This window comes from Scyliorhinus canicula, chromosome 8 (genome assembly GCF_902713615.1).
Source record: "Scyliorhinus canicula chromosome 8, sScyCan1.1, whole genome shotgun sequence".
Lineage (NCBI taxonomy): Eukaryota > Metazoa > Chordata > Chondrichthyes > Carcharhiniformes > Scyliorhinidae > Scyliorhinus > Scyliorhinus canicula.
The window spans coordinates 147,653,294-147,673,532 of record NC_052153.1 but is presented as its reverse complement, the minus strand read 5'-3'; the positions used below and the strand labels follow the sequence as shown (position 1 = coordinate 147,673,532).

At 51.8% G+C, this 20,239-nt stretch overlaps 1 protein-coding gene across 6 annotated transcripts in view; it reads left to right on the top strand.

Moving 5' to 3' along the window:
* rasgrf2b (Ras protein-specific guanine nucleotide-releasing factor 2b) overlaps nt 1–20,239 on the top strand; it is a 293,804-nt gene that overhangs the window by 84,141 nt on the left and 189,424 nt on the right. For all 6 annotated transcript variants that reach the window (XM_038805382.1, XM_038805376.1, XM_038805379.1 and 3 more), the window contains exon 3: nt 19,051–19,198. In XM_038805382.1, coding sequence (XP_038661310.1) covers nt 19,051–19,198 — 148 coding nt within the window. The remainder of the gene's footprint in view (nt 1–19,050; nt 19,199–20,239) is intronic.

Below are 20,239 nucleotides of genomic sequence, written 5' to 3'. Positions count from 1 at the left end.
ATCCTTTGTGCATTGATGTTATAAATAACATTGAAATGAGACCAGTCAATGCATCAGAGCTCACAGTTAACCTTAAAGTAAATTCAAAAATACAAACAGAAAATGGAGGAAATACACCAAAGATTGATGAGATTAAAGGTAACACTTGAATTACGTCCGTTATTTAGCCCATGCTGACCAATCTGCACTTTATATTTCAAACTTACTGAATTTGCTGGGTTTTTATCTCCATCATTATCAAAGATCACATCATTTGGAATGTTTATTTGGTATTCTGGTAGTGCAGTCAATTTAAGGGGGCAGGCTTCACGGACCACGTGACTGGCTCAGGGTCAATTGGGCGGGAGCGTGTGAACCCCGGCTGAAAGGGAATTTTCATGGGGCCGAGGGAGCAGGATCGAAGGCAGTGTTTACCAAGGAGCTGAAGTGTTAAGGCCTGTTGAATAGTATGCTATGCCTGTTACTTGACTGCCTTTGCCCTTCATCAATAAACCCCTTTGTTAACTACTGGAAGCCTCCGGTGTTAACCTATATAGTGCCATTCCATTGTATAACACATTGGAATTGTTCACTGTTAATACTCTATTCCATTCCAAAATATCACATCACCCTCAAAACAACATTGCATTGGATCCTAGCTGAAGTATCCTATTTATTGATCATCCAAACTGTATAATGTTCAATTGCCACCAGTTTTTGCAATTAACCAATTATTATTTAATTTGATGCTTTAATACTTACACAACATTAAAGAAAGATGCATCCCTCTTAGGCAAGAATGTTGACAAGATATGAAAATAGTTTCATTGGTCAGGATTTTACTGAGCTGAATGCATCTGTCCACTGATTCATTCTTAGCATTAAGGAAAAAGAATCAAAAGGCCTCAAAGACAATGCTCAAAGCACTCAAAATATTACCATCTGTATGTTGATAATTATTCTGCTGGCCTTTTATTGACTATTCATTGATTAGGATATTGCATTGCATAAAAGCATTAGATGAAACATCTCAGTATATTCATATTAGTTGGTAGTACATAGAACATAGAACAGTACAGCACAGAACAGGCCCTTCGGCCCTCAATGTTGTGCCGAGCCATGATCACCCCACGTATCCACCCTATACCTATTACCCAACAACCCCCTCCCCCCTTAACCTTACTTTTATTAGGACACTACGGGCAATTTAGCATGGCCAATCCACCTAACCCGCACATCTTTGGACTGTGGGAGGAAACCGGAGCACCCGGAGGAAACCCACGCACACAGGGGGAGGACGTGCAGACTCCACACAGACAGTGACCCAGCCGGGAATCGAACCTGGGACCCTGGAGCTGTGAAGCATTTATGCTAACCACCATGCTACCCTGCTGCCAAAGAACAAAAACTCCTCCATTCAAAGTAGTCATTGTTCTGTTCTTCTCCTTCATTGGGTAAAACTCAAATCTTGAATCATTGAGTCGGCAGGGATGGTTGGCAGTGAGGTATCAATGAATAATGCGCATCAGAAAAGGGTTTTGATCACAACAGGAAAATGAATGGTGTGAAAATGCAGATCAGATGGTGGAAATCTAGGGTGCCAAACATTCAGTTATACTTGGGTATCAGAGAAAGAGGAACACTAGCTGCAGCTGTCCACACAATATGCCAGTGTGGTTTTTGTTCCCGATTGCGTCAAAGAAAAGGAAGTCAAATTATTCTCTATGCTATAGGCAGAGCAAACACATGCAATGGGTGGGGAAAGAGAGGCCAACATCATTCCTGGTGGATTCAAGGGGAGAAAAATACAACTCAGGCAGTGAGATGGTGCTAGGCCACCTGCCTGCATTTTCACCAGGTCTCCCCAGCAACAAGACTCGTCGAATCTCTTAAGTTTTCTTTGACGCTTCCATTGGCTGCACAAGACCTTCAAAGAGCCCATTTATAGACAAGCTACATTCAATGCTTATGCCGAATGAGCAGTGCTAAAGAGAGGTTTGGAATAAAAGTAATGGTCCAACCTCCTGGGACAGGCATGGGAAACATAAAAGAAAACATTCCCTGATGCTGATATCTTTGCCTGAATCGCTGGACCATGCATTTTCAGGATCTTATGGTTCTGCTGAATCCTTCCCAGGCTTCTACATGGTCCCAGAACTCTGTGTATCTATCTAGATGGGTATATAAATGAGCCATTAGGTTCATTTAAATATGTGTTCGCAGGATTCTCTTGGTGCTTGGGACGCTGTTTAGTACTGGTTTCCACAAATGGACCAGTTATAATGGCACCTGGGAAGAGGGTCTCCCAGGCCATGAGAGACCCCTGGGTGGTTGGGGACAGGGCAGGGTGGCACCCTGGCATTCCCTCTGGCACCCAGGCACCTCAGCACTGCCAGTTTGACACTCTGGCAGTGCTACCCAGGCACCCTGTCCAGGGTGGGAGTGCCAGGATACGGGCCCAGAGGGACCTTACCAGGTGGAGGGGAGTGAGGGGGTGTTCCCGGAGGCATCCCCAAGGTTGGGGGAGTGGGCATTGAAAATGAGGGAGGGCTGAAAGTGGGGGGGAAAGATCGGGGCAGGCAGACAAAATGGTGCCCCGATCTGCAAGGTGCCTTTCCTGCTGGACTCACCAGTAGGAAATGACTCTAAGTGTGGCCTGAGAGGAGGGAAACACTCCGAGCCCAAAATAAACTGCAAAGCTCAGTTGAATATAGCGCTGCAGCCACCAAGAAACACCCTGCTAAACGCACACACAGCCGGACACAATTTTTTTTTCAGTTCAATCGTGCCCTACATTATAAAACAATTCAATTCTGTAGCTAACCTCTTTCCCCAACAGGAGTCCTACTTACCTGAGTACTCAAGATCCTGGAACTAACTCCCTAACTGCACTGTGGGTGTACCTGCAACACATGGACTGCAGTGGCTCAAGCAGGCAGGTCACTACTGCCTTGTTCTTCAGGAACATTAGTGATGGACAATAAATGTTGGCGTCACCAGCGAAGCCTAAACATCTTGACGACACAAAAAAAAACTTCCCCCAACTTGCACTCAAACTTTCAACATTCTAAAATTGTTTTAAAATTGCAGGGTTGTCGCTTACCGTTCTGCAAACAAGAAACTGACCCGCCGTTGCTGCGCTACTGTTGACCTTCGGGCTGCTTCGAAGATTTTTGGCGGGCTTTTCAAGAAAAAAGAATTGGACCCATGAGCCTGTCAGAGGGTCAGAAGCAGCAGCACAGCAACTTAATTAACACCGACGTTGACAGACCAGCTTTAAAAAGATCGGAACACACCAGTTCTGATTTTTTAAAAGCTGGACTGTGGCTCTGGCTGCTCAGTCTGGATGACAAGAATCCCCGTTTAAAACACAAATCCCGGGAGCCCTAACCTCAAGGCCTGGTGTTCGGCCTGTCTGCACACCCCTCTTCTGGGCCCTGTTTACTGGTCCTGAATTGGTGGAGTGGGGAGGGTGGGAGTGGGAGTTATGATGGGAAGATGATCTCCATGGCTGGAGGTGGCAGGCTCACATGTTCTCAATCTTCTGCTAATCAAAGTATTATTGTCAGGCTGAAGTTAGCACGAAAACCTCTTTTCTGTCCAAAATGATTTTTTTCCTCTCAACATACTGCTTCAGAGTATCAGTTTACGCATGTTTTATTTAAAAAATATTTTTTATTCTCCTTTTTCACATTTTCTTTCAAATTTACACCCAACTATAAGCAATAATCAGTAACGAATATAATGTCAATCCCCATATCAATAACACCGATTCCGTCCTCCCACCAAACCCCAGACATTGGCCCGCATGTTAACATAAACAAATGACAAAAAGGTACCAGGAATCGCCCATAGTCACCATTAACAGATACAGTCTCCCTCCCCCCAACCCTCCCAGCCCCACCCACCAAATGTTCGATGTGATCCAATTCTCGAAAGTGTACAATGAATAACGCCCATGAATTGTAGAATCCCTCCATCCTTCCCCTCAGTTCAAATTTGACATTTTCAAGCGTCAATAATTCCAGCAGGTCCCCCTGCCACGCCAGGGCACTGGGTGGAGAAGTTGATCTCCATCCCAACAGGATCCGCTTTCGGGCGATCAACGAGGTGAAGGCTACAACATCTGCCTCCGCGCCCATGCCCAACCCCGGCTGGTTCGACACCCCGAATATGGCCTCCTGAGGGCCCGGGTCCAGTTTCACGAGCATCACTTTAGAGATTACCTTAAAAACCACCTTCCAGTAATCCTCGAGCTTTGGACAGGACCAAAACATATGAACATGGTTTGCGCCCCCAATCCGCCCCCCCCCCCGGCAACGTTCACACACATCTTCCACCCCCTAAAAGAGCCTGCTCATCCTCGTTCTTGTAAGGTGTGACCTATACACCACCTTCAGCTGTTTCAGCCCCAACCTCGCACATGAGGTGGAGGCGTTCACCCTCTGGACTACCTCACACCAGAACCCCTCCTCCGTACCCTCTCCCAACTCTTCCTCCCACTTTGCCTTGATCCCTTCTAGCGGCGCCTTCTCCTCCAAAATAGCCTTGTAAACCACCGATACTACCCCCTTCTCTAGTCCCCCTGTTGTCAGCACCTCCTCCAGCAATGTGGAAGTCAGCTCTACTGAGAAGGTTTGTATCTCCTTTCTGGCAAAGTCTTGAACCTGCATGTATCTAAATACTTCCCCTTGCTTCAGCCCATACTTCGCTCCCAGCTCCTTCAATCCTGCAAGAAACAAATCTTTTAGTGTCCTAATTCCTTTCTCCGCCTTTGTGTATGTGGCATGAGATTCAATTCTTCGGTTTCAGGAATGTCTGGTTTCAGGGCCTATACTAGGCTCAGGTCCTTGGCAAAATAACAGGCCTGTGCCTGTCAGCCATCAAGCTGCTGAAGACACTTTCTTCCCGAGAGAGCGAGAGAAAGAGCTTTCTATAATATTAAATAAGATTTTATCAGGTCATGGTTGATGCGACCATCAATTCACTTGAGGCGGGAGTAGAAGTAAACTGTGGCTTTAATCAACTTAGAACAGTGCCTGCCTGTGACTGATCCAATACTGAGAACCTCCTACAGGTTGACTGCTCTTAATCCCTCCCTTCAATGGGAGGAGCTATGTGCGGAGCCCCATACAGGCCCCAACATGTTCCCCTATGGATAATGCCATACAGTGGCCCATAGGAGGAGCCCACAAGGGCAACAGCACAGATACAAATACAAGGGCAACAGCACAGATACAAATACAATGGTGGATTATTGGCATAGTACATTCACCACATTCACCCCCTGTTAAAAAAAGGAAGTTCGGCGGGGGTGACGGGTTCATAAGTTCAGCCGGTCCGGCGCACAGATTGTGCGCTGTGATTGCTGAAGCTCTGGCGTTGTTGCTGGCCCGGGTGTCGAACCCGTCCATGCTGGCATCGGTAGTGAGGGCGCTGGCCCGGGTGTCGAACTCGTCCGTGCTGGCATCGGTAGTGAGGGCGCCGGTGCGGGTACAGACGTAGACTCCGGGAGCGTCACTTCTGTAGTTTCATTCGTGTGGATCGGTGAAGGGGGGATGGCGGGTGGGAGGGAGCACGGGAGCCATATAGGAGTGGGGGTGCTGGTCATGGTAGGTTGGGCGGGATATGGTGGAGGGGCGGTGGTGGTGGTGGTGGAACCGGCGGGCGCCAGGTCCCGGAGGGAGGCCGTATCCTGTCGGCCATCGGGGTGTTTGATATAAAAGCGTACTGGGGGTTGGAGTGTAGGAGCTGGACCCTCTCTACCAGAGGATCGGACTCATGGCTCCTGACGTGCTTTCTGAGTAGGACTGGCCCCGGTGTCTTCAGCTAGGACGGAAGCGAGGCCCCTGAGGTGGATCTCCTAGGGAAAACAAACAAGCGGTCATGAGGGGTCTCGTTTGTGGCCGTGCAAAGTAGGGACCTAATAGAGTGGAGCGCATCGGGGAGGACCTCCTGCCAGTGAGAAACTGGGCGATTCCTGGACCGCAGGGTCAGTAGGACGGTCTTCCAGACTGTCACGTTCTCCCTCTCCACCTGCCCGTTTCCCCTGGGGTTATAACTGGTAGTCCTGCTCAAGGCGATGCCCTTACTGAGCAGGTACTAACGCTGTTCGTCGCTCATGAACGACGAGCCCCGGTCACTGTGGACATAATTGGGGAAACCAAACAGGATGAAGACACTATGTTGGGCTTTAATGACGGTGGACGTGGTCATGTCGGGGCAAGGGATTGCAAAGGGGAAGCGGGAGAACTCATCAATAATGTTGAGGAAATATGTATTGTGGTTATTGGAGGGATGGGGCCCTTTGAAATCGATACTGAGGCGCTCAAAGGGCCGGGATGCCTTTACCAGGTGGGCCTTATCTGGTCGATAGAAGTACAGATCTGGCAGTCCCTGGTCATGGCTCTGACCTCCTCGATGGAGTAGGGCAGGTTGCAGGCCTTGATATAATAGACGAGCCGGGTGACCCCCGGGTGGCAGAGGTCATCGTGGATAGCCTGTAGTCGGTCATCTTGTGCACTGGCACATGTGCCGCGGGACAGGGCATCTGGGGGCTCGTTGAACTTCCCAGGGCGATATACTATATCGTAATTATAGGTGGAGAGTTCGATCCTCCACCTCAAGATCTTATCGTTCTTGATTTTGCCTCGTTGCGTATTATCGAACATGAAGGCTACCGATTGTTGGTCGGTGACGAGGGTAAACCTCCTACCAGTGAGGTAGTGTCTCCAGTGCCGTACGGCTTCCACGATGGCTTGGGCCTCTTTTTCAACTGAGGAGTGCCGAATTTCAGAGGTGGTGAGGGTGCGCGATAAAAACGCTGCCGGTCTGCCTGCTTGATTGAGGGTAGCAGCGAGAGCGACCTCTGATGTGTCGCTCTCCACCTGGAAGGGGACGGACTCGTCCACCGCGCGCATTGCGGCTTTGGTGATGTCTGCCTTGATGTAGCTGAAGGCCTGGCAGGCCTCAGTCGCCAGTGGGAAGATGGTGGCCTTGATTAGTGGGCGGGCTTTGTCCGCATAGTTGAGGACCCACTGGGCATAATATGAAAAGAACCCGAGGCACCTCTTCAGGGCCTTGGGGCAGTGGGGGAGGGGGAGTTATAGGAGGGGGCGCATACGGTCAAGGTCGGGTCCTAGAACCCCATTTTCCACGACGTAGCCGAGGACGGCTAGTCTAGTTGTGTGGAAATGCATTTCTCCTTGTTGTACGTGAGGTTTAGAGTTTGGGTGGTTTGGAGAAATCTGTGGAGTTTGGCGTCGTGGTCCTGCTGATCATGGCTGCAGATGGTGACATTGTCCAAGTACGGAAAGGTGTCCTCCATTCGGTCCATTGTTCTTTGAAACCCCATTCGTGACGCCAAAGGGTATCCAGAGAAGTGGAAAAGGCAGCCGTCTTCCTCAAAGCCTTGTAGTGCCGGTCCTCCGGGCGGATTGGGAGCTGGTGGTACGCAGACTTCAGATCCACCTTGGAGAACACCCGGTAGTGTGCGACCTGGTTAACCATGTCTGCGATCCGGGGAAGGGGGTACGCATCGAGTTGCGTGTACCGGTTTATGGTTTGGCTGTAATCTACAACCATCTGGTTATTTTCCCCGGTCTTGATGACCACTACCTGAGCTCTCCAGGGGCTATTGCTGGCCTCGATGACTCCCTCCCGCAAGAGTCGCTGGACCTCGGACCTGATAAAATTCCTGTCCTGTATGCTATACCTCCTGCTTCTGGTAGCGACTGGTTTGCAGTCAGCGGTGAGGTTTGCGAAGAGCGGGGGAGGGTCGACTTTTAGGGTCGCGAGGCTGCATATGGTGAGTGGGGGTAGGAGCTCCCTGAACTTCAGGGTTGGGGCTCCTGAGGTTGCATTGGAAATCTAGTCCCAATAGGAGAGGAGCGCAGAGGTCTGGGAGCACATATAATTTAAAATTGGCGTACTCGGCGCCCTGAATTGCTGGGGTTGCGGTAGTGCACCCTCGGATTTGCACCAAATATGACCCAGAGGCGAGGGAGATGGTTTGGTGCACCGGGAAAATTGTGAGCGAGCAGCGTCTTACCATATCCGGGTGAATGAAGCTCTCTGTGCTCCCGGAGTCGGAAAGGCAAGGAGTCTCATGCCCGTTTACCCAGACGGTCATCATGGAGCTCCGGAGGTGCTTGAGTCGCCACTGGTCCAGGGTGACCGCGCTGAGTTGCGGGTAGCCAGTGTGGTCGAAGGTGCTGGGGCAGTTCCACAATGGATGCCCTTGTTGATCGTACGCATCGAGTGGCGTAGCAGATGGCGGCCAAGATGGCGGCCCCCGTTGGTCTAGTGTGGCGGGCCGTGAGGAAGATGGCGTCCAAGATGGCGGTTCCCATGGATCGCATGTGGCCGGCCGCATGGGGAGGATGGCAAAGATGGCGGCCTCCGTGAGTCGCATGTGCCGTGAGGGCTGGAAGACGGCTTCCCCCACATATAGCACAAGGCTGATGACGCGTCTACAGGGGGCGGAGTCGGCAGACACGCTGCCACACTGCGGGGTCTGCAGGCCTGTGAGTCTGAGTATCGGGCCTGTGAATTAGAGTTCTTGGACCTGGCCAGGCAAACTTTGGCGAAATGTCCTTTTTTCCCGCAGCTGCTGCAGTCCGCCGGGCAGTGCTGCCAGGGGTGTTGGGATCGGCCGCAGAAATAGCAGGGTAGCCCCCCATGGTGGGCGAGCGGCCGCGCGGCACAGGCCTGGGGTAGTCTTTGGTCGGGGGTCCACGAGGGGGTCGCGTGGTCAGCCGGGGACGCGTTAAGGCTCTGGAACGCTACTTCCAGAGAGGAGGCTAACTTTACCGTCTGATCCAGGTCCAGGGCCCCCTTTTCAAGTAGACGCTGTCTCACGTAGTTGGACCGGACTCCCGCCACGTAGACGTCTCGGAGGCGAGTTCCATATGTCGAGTGGCTGTAGCGGCCTAGTAGTTGCAGCTGCGTGCGAGGACTTTGAGGTTGCGTAGGTAGCCTTCTAGCGATTCCCCGGGACGCTGGCGGCGAGTGGTGAGGATGTGTCGCATGTAGACCTCGTTCACGGACCGTACATAGAGACGTTCGAGCATCGCGAGGGCGTCTGTGTAGGAGGAGGCCTCGTCGAGTTGAACAGAGATTCGATGGCTCACCCGTGTGTGGAGGAGGCTCAGCTTCTGTTTGTCGGTGATGGAAGGCGTGGAGGAGGCTGCGAGATAGGCTTTGAAGCAGCGAAGCCAGTGAGAAAAAATTTATTTCGCTTCCGCGGCCTGCTGTTTGAGTTCCAGTCGGTCATGTTTGAGGGCCGATTCCATAGTTGCGTTTTTGATTAAATTGATGCGAGCATCAATTCACACGAGTCGGGAGTAGAAGTAAACTGTGACTTTAATCAACTTAGAACAGTGCCTGCCTGCGACTGATCCACTACTGAGAACCGCTACAGGTCGACTGCTCTTTATACCTCTCTCCAAGGGGAGGAGCCATGGGTGGAGCCCATACAGGCCCCAACATGTTCCCCTATGGATAATGCCATACAGTGGCCCATAGGAGGAGCCCACAAGGGCAACAGCATAGCACAAATACAAATACAAGGGCAACAGCACAGATACAAATACAATGGTGAATTATTGGCATAATACATTCACCACAATGGTGGAGCAATTGCCTATAACCAATACCATCAAAAATAGACAATCCAAACATTTGAGATTCAACCATTTGTTGTGTGTTGAATCTAGCTGCGAAAAAATGAGCTGTCGCCTAACAATAGTGGCTACGTTTCAGAAAATAATTCACCGTGTATAAAGTAGTTTTGGACACTCTGACTCAAGGAGGAAATAAATATAGGTTTATCTTTTACTACATTATACATGCAGAGGAGGTTGATTAGCTCAGTTGACTGGATGTCTGGTTTGTGAAGCAGAGCGACATCAACAGCGTTGGGTTTAATTCTCGTAGCAGCTGAGGTAATCCATGAAGGCCCCGCTTTTCAACCTTTCTCCTCACCTGAAAAGTGGTGGCCTTCAGGTTAAATCACCACCAGTCAGCTCTCCCTCCCAAAAAGGGAGCGAGCAGCCTATGGTCCGCTGGGACTTTTGCACCTTTAATTTCATATATCCAGGAAAAAAATGCTAATAATTGTGCAATATTTCTATTTGCTCGATAATAGGATATAGAGTTAATGATAACCAGCAGTTGATTGTAAGAAGGAAACTGAATACTTTTATTTGCAGAGTGGAGTGTGTGTATGTCTGCCCATGTGTGTGTCTGTGTATGTGTGCCCATGTGTGTGTCTGTGTATGTGTGCCCATGTGTGTGTCTGTGTATGTGAGCCCATGTGTGTGTCTGTGTATGTGTATGTCTGGGTCTGTGTGTGTGTCTGTGTGTGTGCGTGTACAAGGGAAGGGTAGTGGATAATCAAATGCATTTCCTATTTTAAAAAGATAGAATAAATTTCAGGGTTGCCTATTTTGTTGTAGAAGAAGACCTGTAGCTGAGATCTGTAGCTAGCAATAGGTACGGTTAGACGAAAAGTTAAGCAATAAATCAAACAATACGATTTTCTAGTGCTTAACAACAACTGCATTCCACCTGCAGGCTGTATTCTAAATAATCAACAGATATATAGGGCGAGATTCTCCGGACTCACGACGGGTCGGAGAATAGCGGGCGTCGGAAATTTTTACGGCGACGCTGTTCCGACGCCCTCCTGCTATTCTCCGAACCCCGCAAATTGTCGGAGTCGCGTTTCCCGACAAACGCCTCCTTCCCGCCCCTGACACGACCAGAATCGCCACTGAGAGCCCCCCCGCTATTCACCGGCCCGGATGGGCCGAAGTCCCGACGTCATGGCGCCCTGTTTGGACGTCGTGAAACACACCTGCTTTTTAAATTCGTCAACCAGTCGGCCTGGCTGACGACTGCTTGGAGGAGGTCAGGGCACCACTCTGCGCACCGCTCAGCGCACCGCTCAGCGCACCGCTCAGCGCACCGCTCGAGTCTGGCCACAACGGGGAAGGCATCCCTGGGAACGGGAGGGGGTCCAGAACGGGGGCGGTGGGGGGGACGGAGGGGGCAGTGGGGGAGACGGAGGGGGCAGTGGGGGAGACGGAGGGGGCAGTGGGGGAGACGGAGGGGGCAGTGGGGGAGACGGAGGGGGCAGTGGGGGAGACGGAGGGGGCAGTGGGGGAGACGGAGGGAGCAGTGGGGGGCGACGGAGGGGGGGGGTTAGGTAGAGAGTGAGCCGTCCAACCCCGTAACAAAATGTCTGCCACCATGCCATGGTGTGCAGGTGACGAGGACACGGCCGCTGGTTCCCCTGTGGCTTCCGGCCACAGGTCACTGACGCACCCGTGAGGAGGACATAGTTTACTGGCCGTTGGATGCAGGAAGTGACCAGGGGTTAGGCTGACCGCGTGTCAGCAGCGCGACCAGGCCACCGGGACACACTGGTATCCCATGGCTGGCGGCTGCCGAGGTGTCGACTAACGTCCGTCTAACATGTCCCGTTTCTCTGCCCCCCACCACCCTTCTGTAGGTTAGCACGATGCATGGGAACAGAACGGCTATGTTCTGCGCAGTGGTTGGGGCAGCTCTACTGGATTTGGAGATGCAGCAGCATCCACACCCACAACCCGCAGTGGCTGCAGGGCCAGCTGCAGCAGCAGAGGGAAGGGCCGAGGAGTTGCCAGTCGTCGAGCAGCATGGGGGGGGGGGGAGGAGGAGGAGGAGGAGGAAGAGGAAGAGGAGAGAGTGAGGGTGCAGCCACGGCGTCAGAGGCGACGACCAAAGCCGAGGGTGTACCGTGTCCGGGTCTCTTTCCTAACAATGCCGGACATCACCTGCAGGAGAAGACTCCGGCTGAGTAGGCAGACGGTGATACATATCTGCGAACTCCTGTCGCACCTCGCCCCACGTGGAACGGGGGGAGGACACGCGATCCCGGTAGCCATCAAGGTGACGGTCGCTCTGAACTTCTATGCTACCGGCTCCTTCCAGTCTCCGAGCGGGGACGTCTCTGGGATCTCCCAGTCATCGGTGCACAGGTGCATCCGGGATGTGACCGACGCCCTCTATGCCATCGCCGATCGCTACATCACCTTTCCCGAGGACCGAGCAAGTCAAGACTCACGAGCCCGTGGATTTGCCAGTGTGGCCGGGATACCGAGGGTTCAGGGGTCAATCGACTGTGTTCACGTCCCCATGCGCCCGCCTGCTGTGGACAGGGACGTGTTCACAAACAGGAGGGGGACATACTCCATTAATGTCCAGGTGGTATGCGACCCCCACATGAGGTTCATGAACGTCTGTGCAAGGTTCCCAGGGAGTGTGCATGACTCCTACATACTAGCGCAGTCGTTCATCCCTGCGATGTTTGAGGGACGTCCCCCCCGGCTGAGGGGCTGGTTGCTAGGTGACAGGGGTTATCCGCTGAGGTCTTGGCTGATGACGCCGATACGGAGGCCTCAGACCAATGCGGAAACACGATACAACGAGGCCCATGCAGCAACCAGGGGTGTGGTGGAGCGCTGCCTTGGCCTCCTGAAGATGAGATTCAGGTGCCTGGACCGCTCCGGAGGGGCCCTGCAGTACCAGGCCGACAGGGTCGCTCGCATTGTAGTGGTCTGCTGTGCGCTGCACAACATCGCGATGCAGAGGGGAGATGACCTGTTGCAGGAGGCGGAGGGAGAAGCTAGTGGCAGTGGTGCCAGCACAGAGGAGGAGGAGGAGGAGGAGGAGGAGGAGGAGGAGGACCCTGGCGGAGTGGCGGGCGCAGCACGCAGACACGACCCAGGTGCTGGTGATGTCCAGGAGGCGGCACGACGGACCCGGCAAGGACGGCGGGCACGCGACGCCATGGTGGCAGCACGGTTCACGCATCGCATGTGACGTCCCCGATGAACACCAAACCACCACCTGCATCGCTAGTCATGCAGAGGGTCACCACACAACTGCCACCACCAAAACCCCCCCCCCCCCCCCCCCCCCTCAGTGTACACTGCTCCACTTCGACATGACGCTTATCACTGGGTCCAGACGGAATGGCACAACATTGATGGCTGTGTCAGCGGGTGTGATCAGTGCCATGTGGAATGATGACAGCCCGCTCTGCGAAGAGCTGTGAGCTCAGAATCGTTAGAGAGAGTCTGACCCATGGCAATAGCTGAACCATCCACCTTGGTGGCCGCTGAGTTCGTCACTGACACTCCATCACGTGCCCGCGTGGGCTAGCTGTGGGAGGGGGGTAGGGGCAGGGACTGCACACCCGGCACCGAGGTTTCACCACCTGTCACCCCCAGCGACACTCGGTCACCATCACGATTCCTGTGGCTGTGGAACAATCACACGGTATTACAAGTAAGGTGGAACAGTGTGTTTAATATTAACAATTATTTACAGGTGCCCTAGCCCCTACAACTAAACTGTGCCCTTCACCCGTGCCAACTTACTCAGTGTCTATCTTAGTTGCCTTACGGGCCCTACCACTACGTCTAAGTGAATCCCCAGATGATACAGCAGGAGTGGAGGAGGATTGCTGCGAATCGCCCCCCTCGACTCGTTTCTCCTTGGCCAAGCGTTTCCTGGGGCGACCCGGCCTTGATGGGCCAGGCTGCTCTGCGGGCGTCTCGGGTGACATTGTGCCACCCTGCTCTGCCTGCTGCCCACCCGATGCACCAGGGATGGGACGGGGGGAGGCCGAGAATTCCGGGACGTCCCGTGATGGAGTTAATGGGACGGGCCCCGAAACCTCCTCCTCCCTCGGGGAGCCCGGTGGCCCCCGGGCCTCACTTTGGGACAGAGGTGCGGGCGGGGAGGTTCCCCGTCGCACCACCGACACCTGGCGCTGCCAGTCCTGGAGGCCTGCAACGGTATCCACCAGGATCCGAAGGTTTGCAGAGACGGAGTCCAGGGAGTTAGACATTCCCGCCAGGGACTGTGCGATCTCAACCTGATTGTGCACGACGCCATCCAGCACATGTGTCAGGCGGTTGATGCTCTCGGCGACTGACTGCTGCGACTGGCCAATGACCTGCTGAGACTCGGCCATGGCCCGCAGGGTGCCGGCAATGTCGGTTTGGCTCTGGCACATTGCTGCCTGTGAGAGGGCAACCCTGTCCAGGGCCGAGGATGACGCGTGCACATTAATCCCAACGTCTTGCATAACCTGACCCATTGCCTCCACCGCGGATGCCACCCGTGCGGTGTCGGACTGGGTCTCTGCCATGAGCGGCACCACTCCCTGCTCTTGGACGCGGATTGACTCCTCTAACAGCGTCTGCAGAGTCTGGAAGGAAGCCCTCATCCCGTCATTGTTTCCCTGGGTTTCCTGAGGCATCGGCTGTGCGGGTGGGTTGAGAAACTCCAGGAACTCCGAAAACGTCTGGGAGCCAGCTGCATCCTGGGCCTGGTCTGGCCTCCGCGAGTCCGGGCCCTCTGTTGCTCCGACCTCCACCTGCTGTACCTGCTCATCTGTGATGTGCCAACCAGACTGTGCCCCAGGAGACTCATCACTAAATAGGCCCGCCGGGGTGTGTATCTCTGGGATGATGGAAGTGGTGGGAGAAAGCAGTGCCGCAAGCCCGACGCTCTCAATGGTTAGGTCCTCGTCCAGGGTGTGGGGCCGCTCAGCGACAGGAGGGTTGTCCCTGGCCATTTCTGGTGGTGGTGGTGGACCTCGAACCCTCTGTGCGTCCTGGTCCGCAGATTGGGTTGGGGCAGATAGGGCTGCCCGCTGATCGGGCACCCTCTGTTGTGAGGCCCCGGGTGAGGTGGCGGCAGATTCCTGTCTCCGTCTGCAGCCAGACGGCCCTGGTCGTTCGGCATCACGTCCTAGGGAAGAGAATGAGACGGGTTATTTCGATTTGCTCGGCAGGCCGCTGGACGGTCCCAGTGGGCAGGGTGTGTGAAGGGACAGAGGATGGGGAGGTGTCCCAGTGGGCAGGGTGTGTGAAGGGACAGAGGATGGGGGGGGGAGGGTGTTTGTCAGGGAGGGTTGTCTCACTTGCTGCAGTTCCGCCAACCTCGCATTGCGCGATATCGCGGGTGGCAGACCCCCCAACAAGGTCCAGTGCCCTCTGTTCAAAGGTGCTGAGGGGGTGCATGTTGGGCGAACCCCCTCCAGTCTTGTGCCGCTCACGGTGGTTATGACCGGCCTTGGCCTGTTGGGGGAGGAAACATAGGTAGATCATTACAAAACGGTAGGTATCAGAAGTCCGTTCTGATACTGGCACAGTTTGGGGGGGGGGGGCAAGTTGTCATCAGATGATTGCATCTCTCCTCGGGGCCAGAGCGCTGGGTCTGTGACAACTTTGTGAACCACCCTCAAATAACTCTGCCCCAATCCCTCTCTCCCCCCCCCCCGGGCAGTTAAGGGGGAGGGATGGTTGTGACTAGGGGGCACCCTCATGGCACTTACCCTGGCAGACCTGGTGAGGTCATGTAGCTTCTTTCGGCACTGCTCTGCTGAGCGAGGGGTCTGCCCCACAGCACTGACGGCAGCAGCCACGTCACGCCAGGCCTGGCGTACCGTGCTGGCAGGTTGGCGATGCCCTCTCTGCGGGCGGATGATGCCCCTCCTCTGCTCCACGGCATCGAGCAGCGCCTCGACATCTGCATCAATAAAGCGAGGTGCAGCTCGCCTAGGCTCCGACATCCTGCCCGACAGATTCTGTGGTCGCCCGCGCCTTTTTACGGCGTCGGGCGGCGTCACATGGGCGGGTTCGTGTCGTCGTCGCGTTCCGTCGTCATCACGCACGTAATTGACGCGCCCGCGCTGCTAGCCCATTTCCAGGAAGTGAATCGGTCGGGAAATGAAGCCTTCGCGACCGTCGTAAAACGGTCCCGATTTTTACGACCGTTTGCCGACTTTCCGCGGGTGCGGAGAATTTTGCCCATAATGTCAGAAGCTAACAAACCATTGTCTGCAAAAGCTTTCCAGCAAGCTTCCAATACTAACACAAGGACCAAGGAATTTTTGTGGTACTTTCTAAAATATCATGCACAATTTACTTTTCAGAATACAAACTCTAACTGAAAAGGGATTTTTAATATCCTCATGCTATAACATTCAGATGATTTCTGAGTTTAGTTGATTTAGCTAGTCTGGGGTCAACTGTGGTTATTTCAGATTACCATATCAGGATGTGAAAAATAAATAAAAAGATCTACAAATATATATTTTTAAATTCATTTACGGGATGTGGCTTCGCTGGTTAGTCCAGCATTGATTGCCATCCCTAGTTGCCCTTCAGAAGGTAGTGTGAGCTGCCTCCTTGAACTGCTGCGGTCCCTGAGGTGTAGGTACACCTACAGTGCTGTTAGGGAGGGAATTGCAGGATTTTGCCCCAGCAACAGTGAAGGAACGGCGATATATTTCCAAGTCAGAATGGTGAGTAACTTGCAGAGGAACCTCAAGAAGGTGGTGTTCTCAGGTATCTGCTGCTCCTCTCCTTGGTGGTGGTCGTGGAAAGTGCTGCCTAAGGAACCTTGGTGAGTCTCTGCAGCGCAGCTTATAGATGGATACACTGTTGCTACTGTTTATCAGTAGTGGAGAGATTGAGTGTTTGTGGAAGGAGTAGAATTGCTTTGTCCTGGATGTCATGGAGTCAGATAGTCACAGAGTTTTATAGCACAGAAAGAGGCCCTTCGGCCCTTTGCATTTGCACTGACTATCAAGCACCTAACTACTCTCATCCCAATTTCCAGCACTTGATCCATAGTCTTGTATGCAATGGCATTTCCAAGTGCTAATCTAAATATGTCTTAAAAGTTGGGAGGGTTCCAGCTACTACCACCTTTCAGGCAGTGAGTGCCAGATTCCAACCACCCAGTGGGTGAAAAAGATTTTCCTGACATCTCCTCTAAACCTCCTGCCCATGACCTTAAATTGGTGCCCCCTGGTTATTGACCCCTCCACTAAGGGGAAAATACCTTCCTATTCACCCTATCCATGTCCCTCATAATGCTATACACCTCAGGGCGAGGCAATGGCGCAGTGGTATTGTTGCTGGACTAGTAATCCAGAGACCCAGGATAATGATCTGGGGACCTAGACTTGAATCTCACCTGAGCAGATGGTGGAATTTGAATTCAATAAAAATCTGGAACTAAAAAGTCTAATGATAACCATGAAACCATTGTCGATTGTTGTAACACTAATGTCGTTTATGGAAAAAGACCTGCAGTCTGGTCTTCATGTGACTCCAGATCCACAGCAATGTGGTTGACTCTTATGTGCCCTCAGGGATGGGCGACGCCCACATCCCATGAACGAACAAAAAAAAACAAGCCCGACTCAACATTCTCTGCTCCAGGGAAAACAACCCCAGCCTATCCAGGCTTTCTTGATAGCTGAAACGATCCAGTCCAGGCAACATCTTAGTGAATCTCCCCTGCACTCTCTCCAATGCAATCACTTCCTTTCTAAAGTGTGGTGACCAGAACTGTATATAGTACTCCAGCTGGGGCCTAACCAGTGTTTTATACAACTCCAGCATAACCTTCCTGTTCTTATATTCAATGCCTTGGTTCATAAAGGCAAGAATCCCATAGGCCTTCTTAACCACCTTGTCTACTTGTCCTACTGTCTTCTGAAATCTGTGAACATGCACCCCAAGATCCCTTTGATCCTCGGTGCTTCTTGGGATCCAACCATTTATTTTATATTCCCTTGTCTTGTTAGTCCTCCCAAAATGCATAACCTCACATTTTTCATAGTTAAATTCCACTTGCCACTGTTCTGCCCATCTAACCAGCCCATCTATATGATTGTGTGTAATCTAAGGCCTTGTTGCTCACTATTTATGGTGTCAAGCTTCCATAACATTGGGTATTGTTGGAGCTGCACTCATCCAGGCAAGTGGAGAGTATTCCATTACATTTCTGACTTGTGCCTTGTAGATGGTGGACAGGCTTGCGTGGGGGTGGGCGTCAGGAGTTGGATTACTCACCACAGGATTCGTAGCTTTTGACCTGATCTTGTAGCCGCAGTATTTATATGGTTAATCCAGTTCAGTTTCTGATCAATGATAACCCCAGGATTTTTATGATAGGGGATTTAGCAATGGTGGTGACATTGAATGCCTAGGGACGATGGTTAGACCCTCTCTTGTGGGAGATCGTTATTGCCTTGCACTGGGAATGTTACTTGCCACTTGTCTGCCAATATCCAGGCTTTGCTGCATTTAGACATTAACTTCTTCATATCTGCAACACCTAATAATAATAATAATCTTTTATTGTCACAAGTTGGCTTACATTGCAATGAAGTTACTCTGCAAAGCCCCTAGTCACCACATTCTGCCGCCTGTTTGGGTACACAGCAGGAGAATTCAGAATGTCCAAGTCACCTAACAGCACGTCTCTCAGGACTTGTGGGAAGAAACCGGAGCCCCCGGAGGAAACCCATACAAACATGGGGAGAATGTGCAAACTCCACATGGACAGTGACGCAGAGTCAGGATCCAACCTGGGACCTCAGCGCCATGAGACAGCAGTGCTAACCACTGTGCCACCATGCTGCCTCTGCTGTCCAGTTATAACATCATCGTCATCACAAGAAATATTCAGATCATCCACCACCAATGCACAGTGACAGCAGTATGTGCCATCTACAAGATGAACATCAGCAACTTATCAAGGTTTCTTTGACAGCACCTTCCAAACCCGTGATATCTTCTACCTAGGAGACAAAGGCAGAACACACATGGGAATACTATCACCTGTAAGTTCCCCTTTAAGTCTCAGAAGGTCCTGACTTGGAACGATATCCCCATTCCTTCCTTGTTGATGGGTGAAATTCATGGAACTCCCTCCCTAACAGGACTGAGGGTGTAACTAAACTACATGGACTGCAGTGGTTCAAGAAGGTGGCTCACCACCACCTTCCCAAGAGTAATTAGGAACTGGCAGTAAATGTTGACCATGGCAGTGATGCTGACATCCACAAATTTAAAAATAACTTCTAGTATTTTCATTATTTCAAAATCATTGACTCACAGACTGATTTATCATATTGGTGCTTTTATGTTCCAAGAAATATTGTATTCAATTTCCTGACATTGCTTTGCATTAATTCATGATATTCTCTCCTAGTTACTGTGATATTCTAATTGAGCGAGAGGTACTCATGCAGAAGTATATCCATCTGGTTCAGATAGTGGAAACGGAGAAAATTGCAGCACATCAGCTCCGGCAACAACTTGAGGATCAAGACACAGAAATCGAGAGATTAAAAGCTGAGGTGTGTCATTCAAATAATCAGGAAAAAAACACTTACTTTCCTTTTTCCAGTACAAGTGCTTTGTACCAGTGAATGGTTATCATTAATTTTGGGCCCTGCTCTTTGCAGACAGAAACAGAATTGTACACACATTTGCTGTTTCATTCCTCAGGGGATCAGAGTCAAACTGCTTGGTTCAAATTTTCAAACAATGATTAACAGTTAATTGTCAGACACCATCAACTGGTGCATTATCCATGTCAATGCCTCTAGCAATCAGAGTCTTGTCAACCAATCAGCCCTATTTTTTTGACAATGCCCCCTTGTCCTTGACCCCCTCCTGAACTCGTGGAAATATTTTCTGTCTACCTTATCTGTTCCCCCTGATAGCTTGAAAATTTTGATCAAATCACCCTTTAACCTTCTAAATTATAGGGAATAAAATACTTGCTTTTTTAAGCTCTTCTTATTATTTCACCTTTGGAGTTTGGGTATCGTCCTGATAAACTTACATTGCACTCACTCCAAGCCATTATACTCCACTCAAGGTGCCTTGAACTGCTCACAGTATTCAAGGTATGGTCTATCCTGAGCTTTGGTCAGCTGAAGCATGACTTTTATCACTTTCTATTCCATTCCTCTAGATATGAAGGTCAGTATTCCCTTCCCCTTTATGAATATTTACTGTACCTGCAGATGACATTTTAATGATCTAGGTACAGGGGGCGAAATTCTCCGACCCCACGCAGGGTCGGAGAATCGGCCGGCAGCGGCGTTAATCCCGCTCCCGCAGGGTTTTTAATTCTCTGACCGGCCAAAAACCGGCGCTGTGCAAATCCCGCCGGCAGCCTCTGAAAACAGCTGGCGCCGGCGGGATTTCATTATATTTTTGTTTCCACAAATCTCCGGCCCATTAGCTTTAAAACGGCGTCAACCATTGATGATGGTTGACGCCGTTCAGTGTCGGGGGGTGGGGGGGGGGGGGGGGGGGGGGGTGGGTTGCGGCATCGGGGGGGGATTGCGGCATGGGGGGGGGTTTGAGGGCAGCGGCGTGCAGAGAGG